General features: G+C 43.1%; 1 protein-coding gene across 1 annotated transcript in view; it reads right to left on the bottom strand.

Moving 5' to 3' along the window:
- Positions 1-15,415: 15,415 nt before the first annotated feature.
- Positions 15,416-19,256, bottom strand: part of SRPK1 (SRSF protein kinase 1) — an 83,718-nt gene continuing 79,877 nt past the window's right edge. The window contains 1 exon segment of the mRNA XM_012461594.2: positions 15,416-17,839. Coding sequence (XP_012317017.2) covers positions 17,655-17,839 — 185 coding nt within the window. The 3' untranslated portion in view covers positions 15,416-17,654.

The following is a 19,256-nucleotide window of genomic DNA, read 5'->3' as shown; positions in this document are numbered from 1 at the left end:
ACTCAGAAGTTCCCAGAACGGGCCAGGCGCGGTGGCTCAAGCCTGTAATCCCAGCATTTTGAGAGGCCGAGGTGGGTGGCTCACGAGGTCAAGAGAGCGAGACCATCCTGGCCAAATGGTGAAACCCCGTCTCTACTAAAAATACAAAAATTAGCCAGGCGTTTGGCACGTGCCTGTAGTCCCAGCTACTTGGGAGGCTGAGGCGGAAGAATTGCTTGAACCTGGGAGGCAGAGGTTGCAGTGAGCCGAGACCGCCCCACCGTGCTCCAGCCTGGCAACAGAACAAGACTCCGTCTCAAAAAAAAAAAGTTCCCAGAACGGCAACAAGAGCCCAGAACTCAGGTCCTTCTGGCCAAGCCCAGGGCCCACTTCATAAGGAAGTGATGGAAAACACTTCATCCTTCTTTGAGGATGGGAGAAGGATAATCATCTGTTATGTGGTTAAAGATAAAAACAAATTACTAGAAAGAGCTGGGCCAAGGAGGAGAGAAGAGGGAGATTTCTTCCCATCACAGCAGGGTAGAGGGAAACGCTGGGGCTTGGATCTGTTGAGGATTCTATAAAGAGAAGAAAAAATGAACGAGTAGGGCAGGGTGCAGAGGCTCATGCCTGTAATCTCAGCACTTTGGGAGGCCGAGGCGGGCAGATAACTTGAGGTCAGGAGTTTGAGACCAGCCTGGCCAACATGGTGCATCCCCATCTCTACCAAAAATACAAGAATTTGCTAGGTGTGGTGGCACACACCTGTAATCCCAGCTACTCAGGAGACTGAGGCGGGAGAATTGCTTGAATCCGAGAAGCAGAGGTTGCAGTGAGCTGAGATTGTGCCACTGCACTCCAGCCTGAATGACAGAATGAGACCCTGTCTCAGAAAAAAAAAAAAAAAATTTGACCTAGTGTTTACTGAGCCTCTTCCATGTGTAAGAGTGATATAAGGGTCACTTTTATTTAATCCTCACAGCAACTCTGTGAGGAGATGTTGGAGCGAGTGATTTCGGCAGCAGCCCGTATAACCAGGGCTTCTCCAGTGAGGGAGGCTTTTCCAAGGAGCACCAGCAGGAGCTTCTGGAGGCATTTTGTCTAGCTCTTGGCCTCGAGGCAGAGCCACCCTGAAATCTGTTTGGCCACATGGACAGAATTGTTGTTTGTTTGTTTTTTTAGAGGGAGTCTTGCTCTGTCACCCATGTTGGGATGCAGTGGTGCCATCTTGGCTCACTGCAATCTCCACCTCCCAGGTTCCAGCAATCCTCCTGCCTCAAGCTCCCTAGTAGCTGATTACAGGTGTTTGCCACCACGCCTGGCTAGTTTTTGTATTTTAGTAGTGACGGGGTTTCACCATGTTGGTTAGGCTCTTCTCTAACTCCTGACTTCAAATGATCCTCCTGCCTCAGCCTCCCAAAGTGCTGGGATTACAGGCGTGAGCTACCACGCCTGGCTGGACAGAGTATTTTTATATTACCCATTTGGATTCCTTTTCAGAAGAGATTCTTTTTGTCAAAAAGTAATTTTGTTCACATAAATCCTCTTTACAGTGTTTTCTTATAAAGAGATGATTTTGTTCCTCTGACATTTTCTTTACTAAACAAACTGTCCATTCACGTTCGTCTCCTTCCTCGTCCCACTCCTTTTATATCCCGTGTACCTTGTCCTCAGTCTTTTCAGATTTTTTTCTCCATGCTTTAGTTCCCTTACTATCATACAGAGTTTGTTTTATTCTTTTTGTTTATTACCTTTGAGGAAACACCCATATAACCTTTCTGAATACATCTAGTTATTCACTGAAATTCCCCATGTCTTCTGTAAAAGTATGGAATTGGGCCGGGCGCGGTGGCTCACACCTGTAATCCCAGCACTTTGGCAGGCCGAGGCGGGTGGATCACGAGGTCAAGAGATCGAGACCATCCTGGCCAACATGGTGAAACACCGTCTCTACTAAAAATACAAAAATTAGCTGGGCGTGGTGGTATGCGCCTGTAGTCCCAGCTACTCGGGAGGCTGAGGCAGGAGAATTGCTTGAACCCAGGAGGCGGAGGTTGCAGTGAGCCAATATCCCACCACTGCACTCCAGCCTGGCACCTGGTGACGGAGCAAGACTCTGTCTCAAAAAAAAAAAAAAAAAAGTACGGAATTGGGGTCAAGTTTGAGTCCCAGTTCCTCCAAGTCACGTTACCTCAGTGTTCTTTCCTGTTAAAAAGGAGAACACTAATCCTGCGCTGCTACTTCCATTCTTGTGTGGCATGAACGAAACAATGAAAGCAGAAATGAAGGTCTGCACAAGGACGTCGTTGCTGATCCACTCCTCAGGGGTTAAGGAGGCAGAGGAGAATGAATGTGGGCTCTGGGGCCAGAACTGGATTTAAGTTTTGGCTCCATTTTTAACTAGCTGTGTGACACTGCAGAGACAACTTAACCTCTAAGCCTCAATTTCCTCATCTGAGCCTCATTTTCATGGCGGCAGGAGGCAGGTTTTTCTTCATTCAAAGAAAAATACCAGCTGGGTGTGGTGGCTCCCACCTGTAATCCCACATGATTTTCGGGAGGCCGAGGTGGGCAGATCACAAGGTCAGAAGTTCAAGACCAGCCTGGCCAGTGTGGGGAAACCTTGTTTCTACTAAAGATACAAAAATTAGCTGGATGTGGTGGTGGGTGCTGGTAGTCCCAGCCTCTCGGGAGGCTGAGGCAGGAGAATCACTTGAACCCAGGAGGCGGAGGTTGCAGTGAGCCAAGATTGCACCACTGCACTCTAGCCTGGGTGACAGAATGAGATTCTGTCTCAAAAAAAAAAAAAAAACGAAGAAAAATATCTACTTTAAAACATTGTGTTCAGGAACAAGAAAAGGATGTCGGCTCTCGTCACTTCTATTAACATTGTGCTAGAGGTTATCAGGGCAATTAGGCTAGAAAAAGAAATTTAAAGTTAGGAAAGGAAAAAGTGAAACTCTATTAACAGATGACATGATCTTGTATATGGAAAATCCAAATAATCCACTAAAACACTATTAAAGCTAAACACAATTTTAGTAAGGTGGAAAGATACAAGAATATATAAAAATTTACTATATTTGTATACACTAGCAATGAACTATCCAAAAATGAAATTAAGAAAACAATTTTATTTAAAACAGCATCAAAAAGAATAAAATATTTAGAAATGAACTTAACCAAAAAAGTGTAAGACTTGTAAATGAAATTACAAAACATTTTTGAAACAAATTAAAGACTAAATAAATGGAAAGACATTTCACATTTCTGAATGAGAAGACTTAATATTGTTAAGATGGCAATACCTTCAAAACTGATTTACAGATTCAATGCAATCTTTATCAAAGTCCCAGATGGATTTTTGTGGAAATTGATGGACTGATCTTAAAATTTATATAGAAATGCAAGAGACCCAGAATATTGAAAACAATCTGAAGAATAAGAAAGTTGAAAGAGTCATGTGTCCTAATTTCAAAACTCACTGCACAGCTACAGTTATCCAAATGATGTGTGACTGGCTTAAGGACAGACATGTAGCTCAGTGGAATTGAATTGAGAGTCTAAAAATAAATCCAAAAATTTATGGCCAATAGATTTTTCAACAAGGATGCCAAGACTATTTAATGGGGGAAAGAATAGTCTTTCCAGCAAATGGTGCTGGAACAATCAGATGTCTATATGTGAAAGAATGAAATTGGACCTCTACCTCACACCATATACAAAAATTAACTCAAATACCTAAATGCAAGATATAAAACTATAAAAATATTATTATTATTTTTTGAGAGCGAGTTTCGCTCTTGTTGCCCAGGCTGGACTGCAATGATGCGATCTTGGCTCACTGCAACTTCCACCTCCCAGGTTCAAGCAATTCTCCTGCCTCAGCCTCCCGAGGAGCTGGGATTACAGGCGCCTGCCACCATGCCCAGCTAATTTTTGTATTTTTAGTAGAGACAGCGTTTCACTATGTTGGTCAGGCTGGTCTTGAATGCCTGACCTCGTGATCTGCCCACCTCGGCCTCCCAAAGTGCTGGGATTACAGACGTGAGCCATCACACCCAGCCCTAAAAATCTTAAAAGAAAACTAGGTGTAAATTTTTGTGAACTTGGATTAGGCAGTAGTTTCTTGGATATGACACGTAATGCACAAGCAAAGGAAAAAATAGATAAGGCTGGGTGTGGTGGCTCACGCTTGTAATCCAAGCACTTTGGAGGCCAAGGCGGGTGGATCACCTGAGGTCGGGAGTTCAAGACTAGCCTGACCAACATGGTGAAACCCCGTCTTTAAAAAAAAAAAAAAGAAAGAAAAATATAGATAAATTGGCTTTCATCAAAATTTAAATTTTTTTGTGTTTCAAAAGACGCCATCAAGAAAGTAAAAGGACAACCCACAAAATGTGAGAAAATATTTGCAAATTATAATTGGATAAGATCTAGAATCCAGAATATGTTAAGAACTCCTACAACTCAACAATAAAAAGACAGACTACCCAATGCTTAAAATGGGCAAGGGATTTGAATAGACATTTCTCCAAAGATGCTATACAAATGGCCAAATAGCACACCAAAAGATGCTCAACATCACTAGTCATTAGAAAAACGCCAATGAAATCCACATTGAGATACAATTTCACACCAATTAAGATGATTATAATAAAAAAGGTGAATAATAACAAGTGTTGGTGAGCAAGTGGAGAAACTGGAACCTTCCTTCACTGCTACTGTGAATGTGAAATGTTGCAAATGCTGCAGAAAGCAGCCTGGCAGTTCCTCAATTGGTTAATCATAGAGTTACCATATGACCCAGTAGTTCTACTCTTGGGTATATACACAAGAAAACTGAAAACAGGTTGGGTGTGGTGGCCTACGCCTGTAATCCCAGCACTTTGGGAGGTCCAGGCAGGTGGATCATGAGATCATGAGTTCAAGATCAGCCTGGCCAAGATGGTGAAACTCAGTCTCTACTTAAAATACAAAAATTAGGCTGAGCGCAGTAGCTCAGACCTGTAATCCCAGCACTTTGGGAGGCTGAGGCGGGCAGATCACCTGAGGTCAGGAATTCAAGACCAGACTGACCAACATGGAGAAACTCCGTCTCCACTAAAAATACAAAATTAGCCGGGCATGGTGGCACATGCCTGTAATCCCAGCTACTCAGGAGGGTAAGGCAGGAGACTCACTTGAACCCGGAAGGTGGAGGTTGCAGTGAGCTGAGATTGTGCCATTGCACTCCAGCCTGGGCAACAAGAGAGAAACTCTAGTCTAAAAAAAAAAAAAGAAAAAGAAATTAGCTGGGTGTGGTGGCAGGCGCCTGTAATCCGTTACTCAGGAGGCTGAGGCAGGAGAATTGCTTGAACCTGGAAGGCAGAGGTTGCAGTGAACTGAGATTGTGCCACTGCACTCCAGCCTGGGCAACAGAGCGAGACTCCATCTCAAAAAAAAGAGAAAAATGTTCACACGAAAACTTATACACAAATGTTCATAGTAGCATAATAGCGAAAAAGTGTAAACAACCCGTATGTGCATCACCTGATGAGCAGATAAAATGTGTATATCCATGCAATGAAATATTATCAAGCCATAAAAAGGAATGAAGTAAGAATTGCTATCATGTGGATGAACCTTGAAAACATGTAAGGAACCAGACACAAAAAACTGGCTTCCATTTATACATGTGTGATTCAATTTATATAAAATATTCAAAATAAGCAAATCCTTAGAGACAGAAAGCAGATTAGGAGGGGGCTAGGAAGGAGGGGAAATGAGAGTGACCGATAATGGGCACAGGATTTCTTTTCAGGGTGATTAAAATGTTTTAGAATTAGTGATGATATGTGGTGGCTCATGCCTGTAATCCAAGCACTTTGGAGGCCAAGGTGGGCAGATCACCTGAGGTCGCGAGTTCAAGAACAGCCTGACCAACATGGTGAAGCCCCATCTTAAAAAAAAAAAAAAAGAATTATAGTTACACAATCTAGTGAAACCACTAAAAACCACTGAGTTGTTACCTTAAATGGGTAATTTTTTTTTTTTTTTTTTGAGACAGAGTCTTGCTCTGTCGCCCAGGCTAGAGTGCAGTGGCATGATCTCGGCTCGCTGCAATCTCCGCCTCCCAGGTTCAAGCAACTCTCCTGCCTCAGCCTCCCAAGTAGCTGGGATTACAGGCACCCACCTCCCCACCTCACTAATTTTTGTATTTTTAATAGAGATGGGATTTCACCATGTTGGCCAGGATGGTCTTGATCTCCTGATCTCACAATCCACCCACATTGGCCTTCCAAAATGCTGGGATTACAGGTGTGAGCCAGGGCACCTGGCCAAAATGGGTAAATTTTATGTTAGTGAACTATATATATATTTTTGAGACAGAGTCTGGCTCTCGCCAGGGCTGGAGTGCAGTGGCACGATCTCAGCTCACTGCAACCTTCATCTGCTGCTGGGCTCAAGTGATCCTCCCACCTTAGCCTCCCGAGTAGCTAGGACTACAGGCCCACACCACCACGCTTGGCTTAAAAAAATTTTTTTTTGTAGAGATGAGGGTTTTACTATGTTGCCCAGCCTGTTCTTAAAATCCTCGTGCCCACCTCAGCCTCTCAAAGTGTTGGGATTACAGGCGTGAGCCACTGCACCCAGCTTGTTAATGGATTAATTAAAAAAAAAAAAATGGCTGGGCGCGATGGTGCATGCCTGTAGTCCCAGCTACTCGGGAGGCCGAGGTGGGAGGATCGCTTGAGCCCAGGAGTTCTGGGCTGTAGTGTGCTATGCTGATGTGGTGTCTGCACTAAGTTCAGCATCAATATGGTGACTTCCCAGGAGTGGGGGACCACCAGGTTGCCTAAGGAGGTGTGAACCGGCCCAGGTTGGAAACGGAGCAGGTCAAAACTCCCGTGGTGATCAGTAGTGGGATCGTGCCTGTGAATAGCCACTGCACTCCAGCCTGGGCAACATAGGGAGACACCGTCTCTTAAAAAAAAAAAAAAAAGATTGTGCTGAGGATGCTATAGCATATATAATACACTAACAATGCCTGCACATTGCAAGTGTTATCTCCCCCCACTCTTTTTTTTTTGCTGCCACAGTAGCAGGTCTGATAGTTTTTTCTCCTTTCTTTCCAGTATATTCACCTTTTTTTTTCTTTGAGACAGTCTTGCTTTGTCATCACCCAGGCTGGAGTCCAGTGGTGCAATCTTGGCTCACTGCAACTTCTGTCTCCCAGGTTCAAGTGATTCTCCTGCTCAGCCTCCTGAGCAGCGGGGATTACAGGTATGTGCCACCACGCCTGGCTAATTTTTTGTATTTTTGGTAGAGACGGGGTTTCACCGTGTTGTTCAGGCTGATCTCAAACTCCTGGCCTCAAGGGATCCATCCTCCTCAGCCTCCCAAAGTACCGGAATTATAGACTTTTTTTTTTTTTTTGAGACGGTGTCTCACTCTATCGCTCAGGCTGGAGTGCAGTGGCGGGATCTCGGCTCACTGCAACCTCTGCCACCCAGGTTCAAGCAATTCTCCTGCCTCAGCCTCCTGAGTAGGTGGGATTACAGGCGCCTGCCACCACGTCTGGCTAATTTCTGTATTTTTAGTAGAGATGGGGTTTCACCATCTTGGCCAGGCTAGTCTTGAACTTCTGACCTCATGATCCACCTACCTTGGCCTCCCAAAATGCTGGGATTACAGGTGTAAGCCACTGCGCCAAGTGCGGAAATTATAGGCATGAACCACTGCATTGAATCATATTCATTTTTCATATCACGCATCTGCCTAACTGATAACAGCTACTGTGCTCCAGTTGCTGAACAACGCCTTTAGGCACTGGAAGTACAGTGGTAAGTGAAGTCTAAATTGGAGCTTATGGTCTGGTAAGGGAGACAATCATTCAGTACAGAGTGACAAGCTGATAAGTTATGTGAACAAAAAGGTACAAGCTTTCTTGAGAGAGTAAGAGGAATCTGATGTAGTGTGGAGATAGAGTGGTGTGCAGGAAATTATCCTAAAAACGAGGCTTGGTAGTAACATATACTGTTCTCTCCTTCATTACAGAGGAGGTGTGAAGCAGAAGGAGCTGAGGGGTCGGTGAGTAACTCTACGGGTGAGTGGTCTGCGTCCCCTCAGAAGGGCTGGGGCTCTCTGCTTCCCTACTGAATCCCCAGGCAGTGGGACACCAGGGGTTGTGCTGTAGGGCTGTGATTCTGCTTAGGGAGAGAGGGACAACACCCCACTGGGGCAGGAGCTACTTGACCTCTGAGACTTTCACTGGGGCGAAAACAGGAAGCCTTTAGTTTTACTTGTGCCTTTTTTTTTTTTTGAGACGGAGTTTCGCTCTTGTTGCCCAAGCTGGAGTGCAATGGCGCAATCTTGGCTCACTGCAACCTCCGCCACCTGGGTTCCCCCAAGCAATTCTCCTGCCTCAGCCTCCTGAGTAGTTGGGATTACAGGCATCTGCCACCACACCCAGCTAATTTTTTGTATTTTTAGTAGAAACGGGGTTTCACCATGTTAGCCAGGCTGGTTGAACTCCTGACCTCAGGTGATCTGCCTGCCTTGGCCTCCTAAAGTGCTGGGATTACAGGCATGAGCCACTGTGCCCAGCCTTACTTGTGTCTTGAGAGGCAGAAAAGATCAGGGAAAGAAGAAATAATTTAAAACTGGCAGGAGGTTAGTTTCATAAATTCATCTTTTGTGGAACCTGGCACACAAGAGCAGACTCTTTTTAGAAAGTCATTATTGTAATTTGGACCCTTATTTTCAGAAAGAATTTTTAAGTGATTTGTAAGAAACATACTAGAAAACCTAATAAAATAGAAAATAAAAGTCATAGAGAGAAAAACAAATATTCAAAAAAGCTAGGCTAATGCTATTACTGTCTTGAGTATTAAATTTAGCTCTATGCTCCCAGATAGCCGAGGCAAAAAGAAAAACAGTAAGTTAACCACTTTTTTTTAAATAATTTTTTTTCCTTTTTTTTCTTTTTTCATTATTTATTTATTTATTTTTAAGACAGGGTTTCACCATGTTGGTCAGGCTGGTCTTGAACTCTTGACCTCAGGTGATCCGCCCGCCTTGGCCTCCAAAGTGCTTGGATTACAGGCATGAGCCACCACACCCGGCTAACCACTTTTAATGTCTGGTTCAAAAAGAAGCACAACATAGTAATTTATCTTTTTTTTTTTTTTTGAGACGGAGTTTCGCTCTTGTTACCCTGGCTGGAGTGCAATGATGCGATCTCGGCTCACCGCAACCTCCGCCTCCTGGGTTCAAGCAATTCTCCTGCCTCAGCCTCCCGAGTAGCTGGGACTACAGGCACACACCACCATGCCCAGCTAATTTTTTTTGTATTTTTAGTAGAGACGGGGTTTCACCTTGTTGACCAGGATGGTCTCGATCTCTTGACCTCGTGATCCACCCGCCTCAGCCTCCCAAAGTGCTGGGATTATAGGCGTGAGCCACCGCGCCCGGCCCTCAGTAATTTATCTTTTAAGTGTCCAAACATTTGTTAAATGTGATTTAACAAGAACATTCAGGAATGTATTTAAAAAAGAAAAAGAAACCCCACAACAGTGTCGCCTCCCTAACAGCTGCCTTGAGGACCTAGAGCTGACCAGGCATGTTGTGTGGGGAGGAGGGTTTATCTCCATTTAAGCTGTTTTTATTTTTGCAAAGTACCTTCCAATCCTTGACCACATATACTTTTAAAATAATCATAAATAAAATTGTGACCTCCACCTCCCACACTTTAATTAGAGCATGATTCTCAAACTTCAGTGTGTAGACAGTCATCTGGGGATCTTGTTAAAATGCAGATTCTGCTGGGTCTAGTGGCTCACGCCTGTAATCCCACCACTTTGGGAGACTGAGGCAGGCAGATCTCCTGAGGTCAGGAGTTGGAGACTAGCCTGGCCAACATTGGGAAACCCTGTCTCTACCAAAAATACAAAAATTATCTGGGTGTGGTGATGCTCACCTGTAATCTCAGCTACACAGGAGGCTGAGGCAGGAGAATCACTTGAACCCAGGAGGCGGAGGTTGCAGTGAGCCGAGAGCACATCGCTGCACTCCAGCCTAGGCGACAGGAGTGAAACTCCATTGTTGAAAAATGCTGAGTGTATGATTGCTGAGAAATGCTGAATGTATGATAAAATATATTGTTTGCTAGGAAGAATGATGGCAAGGAAAACCTAGCCATCCCACCCCCCCAACAAAGTAGAAAACTACTTGGGGCGTTCTAAAGTGGCTAGGACAATACATAAATATTATACACTGGTTAAAACAATTCTTTAAGCGCAGGACATCTGACCCTGTCCCCATGGCTGCCTCATGAAGAATACTTTTTAGTTTGTCTGTGATCAGTGGTAAGCAGGCACCAGCTGCCTACTTGGTATATTTTTGTGTTTTGAGAAAATGCCAAACATCTGTTTGTTAATAATAATCAGTTGTTCAGAGAGAATAAATATGTGGGTCAGAGGCTGCTCAAGGCCCTCAGCCCAGAATGCTGTCAGCCCTTGAGGCTCTCAGCTTGGAAGGCTGTTGGCCCCCCGATAGACCCACTTTGCTCTTCTGTCTGGGTGTCTGCTTCTCAATTCCTTCAGCGCCACCTGGGTGGGGGTCTGTGTGGCAGAGCTCATTCTCAGTACTCCTTCTCAAAAAAAAAAAAAGCAGATTCTGATTTAGTTGGTTGGGTGGGTCTGGGGCCGCAGACCCTGCATTTCTAACCAGCTCCTAGGTGATGGTCTGCTCACTTTGAATAGAAAAGCATTAGAGCATAACCTTTTTAAAAATATTTTTGCAATGTTTATTATTAAAGTTTTTCAAAGCCAGAAACTCCACAGCACTGGTGTACCACAATTTTTTTTTTTTTTTTTTTTGAGACAGGGTCTTGCTCTGTCTCCCAGGCTGAAGTGCAGTGGCATAATCATGGCTCACTGAAGCCTCAACCTCCTGGTGCTCAAGCCATCCTTCCACCTTAGCTTCCTGAATAGCTGGGACTACAGGTACATACCTCCTGCCCAACTATAATAATTTTCTTTTGTTTTGTTTGATATAGAAACAATGTTTTGTCTTGTCTAGGCTGGTCTCCAAATCCTGGGCTCAAGCCATCCTCCTGCCTTAGCCTCCCAAAGTGTTGAGATTACAGGTATGAGCCACCGCGCCTGGCCTGGTGTACCATTTTTCAAACCAGATTTTGGTTATTAGACATTTAGTTTTGCTATCATAGATAAAACTTTTTGCTTCTGTTGATAAATTCCCAAGTGGAATTAGTGCATCAAAAGGCAACCACACCTCTATGTTTGTCTTTTTTTTTCATATTACATTTTAGAAGACCCAAGTTTTTACTTGAATGACAGTCAGTACTATCTTACACATGATGGGGAAATTCGCATTTCTAGGTAGAACTGAAGTCAAAATTTAAGCATACATAGGGAAGTGTTTTTTTTTTTTTTTTTGAGACAGCATCTCAATCTGTCGCCCAGGCTGGAGTGCAATGGCTCGATCTCGGCTCACTGCAACCTCTCGTCCACCAGATTCAAGCGATTCTCCTGCCTCAACCTCCTGAGTAGCTGGGATTACAGACGAGCACCACCATGTCCGGCTAATTTTTATATTTTTAGTAGAGACGGGATTTCATTACGTTGCCCAGGCTGGCCTTGAACTCCTGACCTCAAATGATCCACCCGGCCGGGCTTCCCAAAGTGCTGGGATTACAGGCGTGAGCCACCACGCCCAGCCTATATTGGTTTTGAAAATGACTTAATTTTAAACTCTTGCAATCTTTTGTTCTTTTGTTTTTCTTATACCACAGGTCATCTATTTCTCAGACAATGGAAAACTAGGGAATTGAATTCTTCAGTTAAGAACTTGTTCTTCCAAGTTTCCTTGTTCCTGGATGCTCTAGGCCTGAAGCCTGAAGCCTTTTGTTGTAACACTAAAACCGGACAGTCTCCTGAGACAAGACCTCCTACTGTACTCTTTCAGGTGAAGCAGAACTGCAATGACCCACATCAAAGATATTCAGAGGCTGAGCAGTGTAAGGAGTGCTCACCTGCTGGGGACCCAAGTCCTCTTTTTAGCTCCACGCAGCACTTCTTGAGGCCTCTCCTCTGTAAAGCAAGAGGGGTAAATGGGTCCCTCTGTAGGGGCCTTTTCTCCAGGTCTGTCTGATGGCTTTTACACACACATAGAAATACACACACACACACACACACACATACACACACACACCAACCAACTCTAAGAGGGCTACTGAAGAAGAGGTGATTGGATGTGTGCTGGGTCATTTTAGGGTGAGGTGTAGGGGTTTTTTTGCTTCTCCGTTCTCATATTTTGTTTTTTTATTCCTGCTCAGAGGACGGTAAGGAATGGAGAGGTCATCAGAACCTGAATCCTTTAACATCCACCAGGAAGTGGTGCAGGCAGCTGATGCACTTGTATAAACAGTCTAATTTTGCCATTTGGAGGGCAATGCTTGTTTTTGTACTAAAATGGGCAAAAGCTAGATCTAAATTAAAGACAACAGGCAGAGATTATTTTAAAAAGTGAACTTGGAAGGATATAAAATCAAATTGAACATCTACATATTAGAAACTCTCCTACAAGAAATGGTGCAGCCTGTAAACATAACTAGATTAAAGTAAACTTGCTTGCTGGGCCTGGTGGCTCACGCCTATAATCCCAGCACTTTAGGAGGCTGAGGCAGGTGGATCACCTGAGGTCAGGAGTTTGAGACCAGCCTGACAAATATGGTGAAACCCCATCTTAAAACAAACAAACAAACAAAAAACTTAATTCCTTGGTTGAAAAAAATTTTTTTTGAGTCAGAGTCTTGCTTTGTTGCCCAGGCTGGAGTGCGATGGCATGATCTCTACTCACTGCAACCTCTGCCTCCCAGGTTCAAGCAGTTCTCCTGCCTCAGCTTCTTGAGTAACTGGGATTACAGGTGTACATCACCACACCTGGCTAATTTTTAAATTTTTGGTAGAGATGGGGTTTCACCACATTGGCCAGGCTGGTCTCGAACTCCTGACCTCAAATGATCCGCCAGCCTTGGCCTCCCAAAGTGCTAGGATTACACAGGAGACACGGTGCCCGGTCCGAAATTTCTAAACACTTAACATCTTAAATTTCCTGGCCTTTTAACTGGGATATTTCTCTTGTATCACATGGGCTTGGTGTGGATTAATATTTTTGCAAGGACTTAAACATATTTACACAGGTAGTTTTAAAATTCCAACTTTTAAAACTTTTTTAGAGATGGGGTTTCACCATGTTGGTCAGGCTGATCTCGAACTCCTAACCTAAGGTGATCCACTTGCCTCAGCCTCCCAAAGTGCTGGGATTACAGGCATGAGCCACTGCACCCAGCCAAAACTCCGTAACTTTTATTTTATTGGAGTCTACCTGCCCAATCCTCCAACGTTAATGTCTTTAGCAACGTAAAAACGAACTTCCTTTTCAGTTGGCCTCTGGTTTATAGTCACCTTTTTTTGAGATGGAGTCTCACTCTGTTGTCCAGGCTGGAGTGAAATGGTGCGATCTTGGCTCACTGCAACCTCCTCCTCCCAGGTTCAAGCAATTCTCCTGCCTCAGCCTCCCGAGTAGTTGGGATTACAGGCACCCACCACCATGACCGGCCAATTTTTATATTTTTAGTAGAGACGGGGTTTTGGCATGTTGGTCAGATTGGTCTCAAACTCTTGACCTCAGGTGATTCGCACACCTCAGCCTCCCAAAGTGCTGGGATTACAGGCATGAGCCACTGCGCCCAGCCTATAGTCACCTTTCTACATTAAGTCTGAAGATTTTTTAAAGAGCTTTATGCTATCAATGCTTTACTAACTCCCAAGGCACTATTCAAGCTTCTTTGGTGCCTTAAGTCCTTATTTAAAAAAAAAAAATTTGTAGAGATGGTCTCGAGCTGCTGTTGCCCAGGCTGGAATGCAGTGCCATGATCATAGCTCACTGCAGCCTTGAAATCCTGGGCTCAAGCAGTCCTCCTGCCTCGGCCTGAGTAGTTGGGACTACAGGTGTCAGCCAACACACCAGGCTAATTTTTAAATTTTTATAGAGACATTATGTTGCCCAGGCTGATCTTGAAGCCCTAGGCTCAAGTGTTTCTCCTGTGTTGGCCTCCCGAAGTGTGGAGATTACAGGTGTGAGCCACTGCACCCAGTCATAAGGCCTTATTTTAAAGCAAATACAAGTTCAGATTCTATTATCAGCAAATCACCAATTTTCCGTGATACAATAATCTAAGGGCAAAGTGGTTTCCTTATAAGGCTAAATAGAAAGACTACAGTTTCAAAGGAAAAGAATGGGCAGTAACGAAGTCCACTTACAAGGTGGGACAGCTCTGTAGCAGCTAAATAGTTTCCCTGTGGACACGTAGAGCCCAGCCAGCTCAAAATTAAAGGGGGCTATAAACCCAGCTGCTTGTTGGCTCTTTTGAGATAGCTACCAGCTGTCCTGTAACAGCACTAAGGTTTCCCCAAACTCTGGGAATTCTAGGTTCAGACATTTAACACCAGGTGTAGGAGGCCTGCCTAGGTTCCTCAGTCTGGTAAACATACTGGTTTAATGAATCCCAATAAGTTACATTGTAACATTATGAAAACACTAAATGTGTTCTAAGTATTGCACAATTAAAACAAATTAACTAGAACAATTTACGTAGTTCAGGTGTAGGTGGGGAAGGACAATGAACAGAATAACACTAAAAACTACCACAAAAATGAAAAGCCATTTAAAAACTAGACAAGTGTATAAAGCAAAAAGTAATAAATTATCTCTAGTATATAAGTCCTGACCAAGTCAGCAAATAAGGAAGCACTCCAACAGAAAGCCAGACAATTTACAAATAATCAAAAAAATGCAAATACCTATGAAAACAAGTTTATGACCTCATTAGTAATCCAATAAGCAAATTATAACAATATTCCTGTGGTGGGGGCAGGGCGCAAACTAGCAATTTATAATGGAAGAGGCCTGTTCATACACTGTATATACAGAAAAACAGTCCGACCATTCTGCTAGCTGTCCAGGTAAGTTAGGCAATATTTACTTTTTAAAATGCCTCAAAAATGTGCTCTCTGGCCCAGTTCAACAATCTATCTGAGAAATGAAGAAATAAGCCTGTGTAATACATCATGCCACTGCCTTAGTAAGAGCTTATATCTCTAAGTCTTCTGAATTTTGCACATACTGTGCATTTATAATTTGAGAAAATCTTCTGAAAAAAAGTGCTATTGGATGTAGGGAGAAGCAATTTTCAAAAAAAAAAGTCCGAAAAACAGTATTCCACAAATGTTAATTTGGCTCTGTTAATTCTATCCCACTCCCAATTTAAAGCTAGAAGCAAAACTATGAACCCCACAAAATGGCAAGGGCAACTGCTAAGGGCAGACCAACTTGGGCAACAAATGAACAGAGATCTTTTGGAAACATGTAGGTTATTAAATAATTTATTGTACTGCATTTACAAAGAAAACAGACAATGCACTCAGTAGAAAGAATAAAAATGTATTCAGGGCTTTATTTTTAACTGACAGCAAATAGAAATCCTTTAGTGAGATCACGGCAATCTGACAGTATTATAATTAAGCTCAATAACAGTACATGGGGTACTTGGAAGATCAAGTTCTACAGCTGCCTGTTTCCACATCTTTCAATCTATCTGGCTCCTTAAACAATAGGGGGAAAAGCCCTTATTTGGTGGAGGAGCATTTCCAAAATGAAGTTACAGGTTCTCTCTCTTTATTAAAATTTACTGTCACACCAACTGTTAAAATAGGGCCTTTTGCGTGGTTTTTAATTCACCTTAATATCATCACCAGAATTCCTGTAATTCCACAATTGTGATTTTACAATGTAGAAGAGAATTCAGTTCTAGTCTATTGCTTTAGATGTAAAAACAGCAGAAAACCCAAAGTGGATTAGAATTGCTGAAGGATTTCCCTGCCGTTATTTGATACAATCTTCTCTTGATTCTTGAAAGGTGCATAGAAAGCCTAACTTAAAATTCTTTCTACAGGAACATGTCTGATTTTAGGAGTACCCAATGAAGGATCCGATGAATGGCTGGCCAGTTACTCAGAGTGATATGTTTATGAGTTAAAAGGACTGCATAACGGCACCACTTTTCCTTTGTCATTGTTGGTGGATAAATGACAAAGTAGATTCCAATCTCCCATATGGAAAGGCGGTTACCCAACAGTCTCACTGGTAGCTTGCTAGTAGTAGAGCCAAGTTGCACCTCTGTGGCTTTCTGTAAATTCAAGTCCTATAGCCGCTTCAAGAATGCTGTAATCTCCAAGGCCCACTTGGTCCATGCTAAAGAAGTGGCTGTGACCCCAGTCCTGCTCCTCTTTTGCTCTTCAGTATTACTGGAGGAATATGTAATATCTAGGTCAAGTCTAGGAGAGGCTCATCCAAAAAAAAAAATTGCAAAGTCTTTTCTCATTTAAAACAAAAAAGCCTCAAGTACATCTCAATCATGTCAAAATTATGGTTAAAAACTGGCATTACGCAGGGAAATAGCAGCAGAGAATGGCTAATCTTAAAAAACCAAGCAACCAAAAAACCAAACCAACAGAAAACAGTACCATCCCACCCTCCCCGTGGTTCTTTCGTTTGGGGTTAAAGACCCCGAGCCTCTGAGAAAATGAGAAAGGCAAAGCCACAGAGGAAAACTGCTTCAAGGCCAGAATTTTGGATAAGGTAAAGAAAAGGCTGTACATGAGAGCAGGGGACTGTTTGGAAAAGAATCAGAATCTCAAGATCTATTTTTCTTAAATGGGAAAGCCCTGAAACCTAGATCTCCATTCTGCAGTCATCCTGATCCTTTAGTTATGGGGCAATAAACTCAAGTGAAATGAGTAAAGTGCCAGCCACGGATACAAAAACAAAAAATAAAACAGTCAATCAAAGTAACTCTGGTCTTAGGGTAATAGAAGACATATCGGAAAGGACTGCTTATAGAACACCTGAGGTTCTCCAGAAATTACTATTCAATGGTTCAGTTTTTGTTTACATTAAAAATCAGACTGAAGATTCAAAGATCTTAACTATTAAAGGATGAAAGGAATCTGACAGTGCTTTGAACAGTGATGAAATGGTACCCAAATGTGGTGTTCATATAGCTAATTAAAAAAGACGGTTTAAAAGTTGCAGGAAAAAATGTGAACATAGAAAACAACAGAAATAGTCCAGGAAGATGATGCAGCCTGGATACAGCAAGTTTAATGTCTCTGCTGTACACACGATTAACACCCTTTCCCCTCCTCATCCTTATGCTGGCAATAGGATATGCACTAGAAAATTTGACTCTTAGAGTCAATGAATAAAAGGATGGGCTCATACAACTTCATAGCTCTTTTCAAAAAGGATGCTTATAACTTAAAGGATGTCCTAATGGGAAGGAAAGGTACAGGGCAAGAGGCTGTTTCACATTTTAGTCCATTAGTCTTTGGCAGAGCCCAACCAAGGCCAAATTCACCTAGGATGCCCAATGGCTGTGGGGATTTCCACAGGGTCAAGTAAGCAAACCCAAATGAACATGGTGGATTAAAAAAAAATCTAGAAACTCTTGAAGGAAGAGCTTCACCCTGAAAAGGGAAGAGGAAAATACTTGGAGGGGAAGGGCAGAGGGTCAGCGTGTGATCTCTGCTGTGGTGCTGGGCAGGGGCTTAGGAGTTAAGCCAAGGGTGCCGGAGACACTCGGCGGCAGTGGCTCTCTTCTCAGGGATCAGCTCCAACATGGGCAGTAAGAAATCCGTGAAGCCAGCTGCCTCTTCCTGAGACCACTCATACTTCTCCACTAGAACCTCAAAAAGGCCCCAAGGTTTCAGCTTCGTGATGTGTTTCAGGTCACCTGCAGTGAAGACAGTATAAAAAAGCCACTGACCAACACAGACAAATGACAAGATCCTCTTGTGGAAATCTAGGCACTAATCCATGTAGTCTATGAGCAATCAAAATTTGCAGTCAGAATCTAATCCCAGCTTCACAAAGTATTTCTTTTCTGACATAGGACTCAGAAAGAAGTGCCTCTATTTTTCATAAGGCTCTAAAAATTTAAGGTAATTTGTTTTCTCCCCTATTGTAGAATTTTTTTAGCCCCCATCAAACTGGGTATGACAATCAGGAACTAGGTATTTACTGAAATAAACATGAAATGTCTATATCTTCAACATGGTCTCATATGATGTGCAGAGGCACTCTAGCACCATACATCGAGAATAATTTGCTTATACTCTTTTTTGTGTGGATGTGCTCAATACTTTAGTAAATGTTGCTTCATGGTGAGATAGTAATTTAAAAATAAAATATCATGTCAAGCATGGATAAAAGCAACAAAACAGAAAACCCAAATCCTATACAGCTTTCAGATACAACAGCTTCATATACTCTATACCAGGGGTCCCCAACCCTACACCCATACCCCCTGCGGTACCAGTCTGCGGTCTGCCACGTCCGCACAGCAGAGGTGAGTGGTGGGCAAGCGAGCATTACCACATGAGTTCTGCCTCCTGTCAGATCAGTGGCTATGTTAGATTCTCATAGGAGCATGACTCCTACTGTGAACTGCACATATGAGGGATCTACGTTGCATGCTTTGTAAAAGAACCTAATGCGTGACAATCTGAGGTGACACAATTTTATCCCAAAACCACGCCCCACCTGCTATCCCACACTGTCCATGGAAAAATTGTCTTCCACAAAACCAGTTCTTGGTGCCAAAAAGATTAGGGACCACTACTCTACACTATACTGGAGTATCAACCTCATTGCTTCTCTGAAGTGACAATTTTTTAAAAGACAGTCAATTATGAATGGCTAAGGTAAATGCTGCTTTTAAACTTTTAAGATGCCCAGGCACATTGGCTCACGCCTGTAATTCCAGTACTCTGAGAGGCTGAGGTGGGTGGATCACTTGAACTCAGGAGTTCAAGAACAGCCTGGGCAACATAGTGAAAGCCTGTCTCTCCCAAAAATAAAAAAAAAATTAGCTGTGTGTGGTGGCACGTGCCTGTGGTCCCAGCTACTTGGGAGGCTGAGGCAGGAGGATCATTTGAACCTGGGAGGTGGAAGTCGCAGTGAGCCAAGATCACGCCACTGCACTCCATCCTAGGTGACAGAGTGACACCCTGCCTCAAAAAAATAATTTTTTTAAAAATAAAAATTTTAAATCTCTTCTGTGAGCAGTGAGTGCCTATTTGATTACCTACCTGTTACACACACACGCCTTAATCTGACTACACACAAGGAGGAACTCCTAAGAAATATTT

Source organism: Aotus nancymaae, unplaced genomic scaffold (assembly GCF_030222135.1).
Source record: "Aotus nancymaae isolate 86718 unplaced genomic scaffold, 86718_ANA_hifiasm-v0.15.2.pri h1tg000040l, whole genome shotgun sequence".
NCBI lineage: Eukaryota > Metazoa > Chordata > Mammalia > Primates > Aotidae > Aotus > Aotus nancymaae.
This window is presented reverse-complemented; position numbering and strand designations above follow the sequence as displayed.